Raw genomic sequence first — 5,633 nt, forward strand, 5'->3', positions numbered from 1 at the left:
CATTTCGATTATGTATTCTTAAATTATGACCAAAAGATGATATGTAAATATTTGATGATGAATAGCTATTAAAATGGCTAAGTATGAAGGTATTTGTTGTTATAAAAGTCTAGGTGATAAATTATGCATAGAAATCATGAAAAAGTAAAAATTTGCAATGAAACAGATTTCAGACAGCAGTAGTGACGTGACTTTGAAAAATCACCAAGGATAGTATAAAATGAATTAGAGAGTGAATGATATATAGAATTAAATCTTATCGAGTCTATTTTCATAGAAAAATAACGGTGTGGGTAAAGGAATTCTATATTTTAAGATATTTGAATTTTGGTTAGACAGGGTCAGAATGGTTTTTGGAGTCCCCTATTCTGACTTTAGAAAATCATTAAAAATTGTACAAAAATATTTATGAGTTGTAATTTATATTTCTAGATTCCTTAATGAGTCTATTTTCTGTAGAAACAAGTGAGAACACCATATTAAAATCATAAAATGAGAAAATTTAATTTTAGTGACGAGAGGTCAGGACAGTCAAACAATGAAACAAGGGAAACTTTAACAAATAAACTGTACTAATTGGCTAAACTAAAAATTCTGAAAAATTTATGGTAAGAAGATATATGAGTTTAGTTTCAGGGAAAATTTACGGATATAAATTTTGAGTTTTTTCGCTCGATTTATAATTAATTTAGTAACTACTACGCGATTGGACAACTTTGTTGTAAATAGTGAAATTAATTTTAAAAGCAAATTTTTATGCCTCAAACTAGTAAGTTAAGTCAAGTAACGTCTCGTGCTCGACTTCGGCAACTGTCTCAGGTAAAGGGTGTTACACAAACACATAATCACCAACATATTAGCCATGAAAATCACATATAAAATCCAACACTCATGGTTGAATTCATCAAATAATCATATTTCATGTATATACTGGTAGTAGTTCAAATCAAACTCATATGATTTCATAACAGAATTGTGCCCGTTGAACCATTTAGAATATACTCGGATACACGGGTAGTACACACGAAGTGTACTAAACTGTAATATGTCAATTCACGTACATGTATGCTCATACGAGCTGTAAACGAGAAGCTCATGCGAGCTGAATAACGGGAAGCTCATGCGAGCTGTGGGGTGTCCGCAACACATGCAGGACCTAACCAAATCGATAACCCTAATAACATGTCATTGGTATCCTACGAATTTCTAAGGTTCAAACGAGACTCGGTAATCGTCGGATATACGATCGGTATTTATACATGGCAATTATATAAATCACATACATATGATCTAATTAAAATATACAAATACTCAATTTAATTACACGAACTTATCTCAACGAGTTTACGTAGATACGAAGGTGGCTAATCCAATATTTTTCCTTTGCCTCGATCTAACTCTGTACTAAGTCTAACTGGATCTAATTGAGCAAAAATAAGCTTGCTAATATTTCAAGCTTCTATAGCTAGTTTTTTATTATTATTTTATTTTGGTGGTAGATGATAATAGTTTATTTTATTTTATTTATTTTAACTTAAATCACTAATTTCCAAAATCACCCTTAATAATTCATTAAATTTCCAAATATACTATTCATACTTATCCTAAGCATTTTAATGGTCTATTTACAATATAAGGACCTCCAATTTAAAATTCTATAGCGATTTAATACTTTTAGCTATTAGAACTCAACTTTTGCACTTAATGTAACATAGTTATTTTCATCAAATTAGGTATGCAAGCGGTAAAATTTCTTAACAAAATTTTAATATGATATTTATATCATATTGTAGACCATAAAATAATATTAAACTAAATTTTCTGACTTTGGACTTGTGGTCCCGAAACTACTATTCTGATTTTACTGAAAATGGGTTGTTACATTTACCCTATTATTGTAATTAAAAAAAATTAACCATGAAAAAGTACATGTGAATTATGGCTTTAACTTATTTCCAAAAATGAAGCCATTAAAACATTGTTGGGTTTTCCCTTGTGGCCTCTAATTTGTAAGCAAATTCTTGGATCAGCTATTACGGAGGCCCAAACTTGATTGTGCAGCAAAGAGCATATAGTCCAAAATATTAGTCTAGCTTTTGGAGGTTCTCCAAGTATAAACAAATTTCGAGGTAAAATTGCATTCTAAGAAATGGGTATACTATATTTGATCATACTTGCTATCTCATAAATAAATATTTGTTTGTTTGGTCATAATCTCATGATAGAGATGGTTAAAAGGCATGAAACTTGTTTACACTTTTTGGTGTATTTCGCTGTATCTGGTGTTGGAGAACTTGGTTGTAGGGTGAGGTAGAATTAATGTTGATGATAATAGAATCTAGATGTGTTCGTATTGTCCTTTCACAGTTTCTTAGATTTCACAGTCTTGTCAACATTACAATTTTCCTATGCGCTGTAATTTTCATATTTTTAGCTTATAAATCTCCATTTTCAGCTTTCACATACGGTAAGGATGCTTAAGCTTTAAGTAATTAAGCTAAGTTGATAGGAATCTCTACAATTTGTCTAAATTATTTCGAATTCAAATTAAATACTACTAAAATTAATTTCACAAAAATTATAAGTATTTTTATAATTAGTAAATTTAAATATATTTTAAATATCCAAAATATTTATTTATACTTTTAAAATCTAAATTCGAATATCCATATCCGCTTCATCAACCCAAATCAAGAATTATGCACTTCACAAAATAATAACCAAAAGCCGAAAGTCAAGAACCCCACCAGCGCAAGTCCCACTCCCACTACACCACTACTCTCCTCTCGCAAGAAAAAGTAGAGTTCTTTGGTTCATCTTTTCGCCAATTCTTTAACCTCAAACTCTTGTATTTTTATTTTCCCTTCAATAATGGGTTGTCTTCATCTCTCTTCCACCTTCCTTTCTTTCTTGTTCTTGATTTCTCTCCTTTCAGGTAAACTATAAACGTATGAACCCCCATCAAAGACTCCATGTTTCCTTGCCAACAGCTTTTCCTTTTCCTTGTTAGTTTGTAATTTCTGCTGCTGACCCTTTCCTTGTTTTCAATTGCAGAAGTGAATCCAGCTTCTTTCAAGATCGTCAACAGATGCCGCCACACGATATGGCCTGGCTTTCTATCCGGCGCCAACACACCTCAGCTTCCTACTACTGGCTTCGTTCTTAACCCTGGCAAATCAAGAACCGTAACGATACCCAGGTCTTGGTCCGGTCGACTCTGGGGTCGAGCCCTTTGCGGCCAAGATTCCTCCGGTAAATTCGTTTGCCTTAGCGGCGACTGTGGCTCCGGTCAAATCGAATGTTCCGGGAGTGGCGCCAAGCCGCCAGCCACTCTCGCGGAATTCACTTTAAACGGTGACGGAGGATTGGATTTTTACGACGTGAGCTTAGTCGACGGATACAATTTGCCCATGTTGGTCGTGGCCAAGGGAGGAAAAGGCGGGAACTGTAGCGCCACGGGTTGCTTATTGGACCTCAACGGCGCGTGTCCTCCTCAGTTACGTGGTGATGGGGGCGTGGGGTGTAGGAGCGCGTGTGAAGCTTTCGGAGATCCCCAATACTGTTGCAGCGGTGCGTTCGGAACGCCTGACGTATGTCACCCTTCGGTATTCTCTTTGTTCTTCAAGCATGCTTGCCCACGCGCGTATAGTTACGCGTATGATGATGTTACGAGTACGTACACGTGTGCAGGAGCTGATTACGTCATCATATTTTGCCCACCTCCTTATTCCAGGTGAAGTTTACTAACGACCTCTCTTCCAATGTTATTATTAATGTTTGGGAAAGGAAATTTCCTGTCTTTGGTTATTTTAGGGTGCTTTTTGCCATTTCATCAGCATGATTTGGCAGCAAGCCGCGCTGGCATGTTCCTGAAAATTAGAGCAGGGGAATTATGTAAATTTTGGTTGAACTGTATGTGTGGGTTCATTGTGATTGAACATGCTTTAACTTGGGACAGTTGCAATCCTTCTAGTTATGAAATTGGATGTCTTAGAAATACTTGAATAGAAATTGTATGTCCTGCAATTTCAAGAGAAGCGTACACATTCTCTAGTTTCTTAGTAGTTAATAGAAATATCCATGAAACACTAGGTTTTCATTTGGATTTTGTGAATAATTTTCAGCCAAAAAGTATTTGGCGCTCGGAAAGACGGAGCACTGCTACCGCTTGTGAATAAGAGTACGATATACCTATCACGCATACATGCGAATAGAGCTGCATTATCAGGTCTGCCCCAATCGCAATTTACTGCCAGTGCAGCCCCTTCTGCTTTGACTCTTTTACTCTTTTGGCAACTTATTTTACCCTTGTGACCAACATCGGCCTGGACACCTTCCAGGCAAGTAGTAGCAAGATATAGCTGAAGAGAGTCGTAGCTGCACCACTTCTCTGCCTCATCTGTTGTTATTGCTGGATCTTTTTTTTTTTTTAAAAAGCTGGCAACTTGTAAATGCAGATTGCTTACAGCTATTGGGGTTTCACGTTTGCCACAAGAAGTATTCTGTATCTCCCCTGCACTCAAAGGTTTTAATTTTTACTGTCAGTATAATACTTGTAAGTTTAGCAAGGCTTTAAATTTCAAGTATGTACAGCTTGAATGCTCAAATAAGCTCAAGGCTTTTGTGTTTCACAGTATACATACGAACCACAGTCACTTCCAGAAAATGTTCTAACAATGAGCTTGAAAACACTTAAATGTTCTAAAAATACTCAAATAAGGATTGTTCTAAAAGTGCAAGAGATCCTTCAAGCTATCAACAGTGTGAGGGGAAAAAAAAAAAACAGTTGTTAGATTAAGCTGAAAATTTTCTTTTGCAATGAAATCTAATTTGCTTTCGTTGGACTTCTGTTTTTATACTTTAGGCTTAAGTGGATGTTTGGCACTTCCTTATACATCAGTGCCTAATGATTTTTTTACCATAACTTTATCACATGAAAATTATAAAAATTTCAAAATTGTTAATGTTTTTTTTTAATTATTAAAAAATTAAATATAAAATAAATTATATATTTTAAAATTCTATCACATTGAACATAGAGGTTCGTTTAATAATAACATACAATAAATAATGAAACGTTTAATTTAAAACTAATTAATAATAACACATTAAATATGTACAATATTAAAATTTTTTAAAATAAATTAACTTGCGATGCTAACTCAATCAATAACATTATTAGTACTAGAAATTTTATCACACACTTATGGGTGTAGAAACCACAAATATATAACACAAATATGAGTTCAAAAAAACACACAATAAATAATGAAATGTATGGTTTGAAAGTAATTAATTATAACACATAAGATATGTACGATGTTAAATTTTTTAAAAATAGATTAAATTATTTATCATTGTGTTGTCTTCAATTTACTCGGTGTTGAGTTATGATGGAAGTAATAAAGTGTGCATAATAAAATTGAAATATATAAAAATATTAAAATAAAACTTTAGTTGAGTGGCAAATTAAATGTTTTACTAATGTAATTGGTTCAAGTTCAAATTCCACAATATGCATAGTTAGTTTTATTGAATTTTTTAAAATAAAAAGATTAAAATATCGCGGAATAATATAACTTATTTTAATTATAAAAGGGTATATCCATAATTTATCTAATCGAGTTGGTGAC

At 33.4% G+C, this 5,633-nt stretch overlaps 1 protein-coding gene across 2 annotated transcripts; it reads left to right on the top strand.

The window, feature by feature from the left end:
- Positions 1-2,711: 2,711 nt before the first annotated feature.
- Positions 2,712-4,838, top strand: LOC105762926 (thaumatin-like protein 1). 2 transcript variants are annotated; one of them, XM_012580905.2, is made up of 3 exons: positions 2,712-2,935; positions 3,055-3,733; positions 4,458-4,838. In XM_012580905.2, the coding sequence occupies exons 1-3, from the start codon at positions 2,872-2,874 to the stop codon at positions 4,672-4,674; spliced, it is 960 nt and encodes a 319-aa protein (XP_012436359.1). In that variant the 5' UTR covers positions 2,712-2,871; the 3' UTR covers positions 4,675-4,838. The 2 variants fall into 2 exon arrangements, with proteins under 2 accessions (XP_012436359.1, XP_052480668.1); XM_052624708.1 differs by having other exon boundaries at positions 2,717-2,935; positions 4,125-4,636.
- The last annotated feature ends 795 nt before the right edge of the window (positions 4,839-5,633 follow it).

This window comes from Gossypium raimondii, chromosome 12 (assembly GCF_025698545.1).
Source record: "Gossypium raimondii isolate GPD5lz chromosome 12, ASM2569854v1, whole genome shotgun sequence".
In the NCBI taxonomy this organism is placed as follows: domain Eukaryota; kingdom Viridiplantae; phylum Streptophyta; class Magnoliopsida; order Malvales; family Malvaceae; genus Gossypium; species Gossypium raimondii.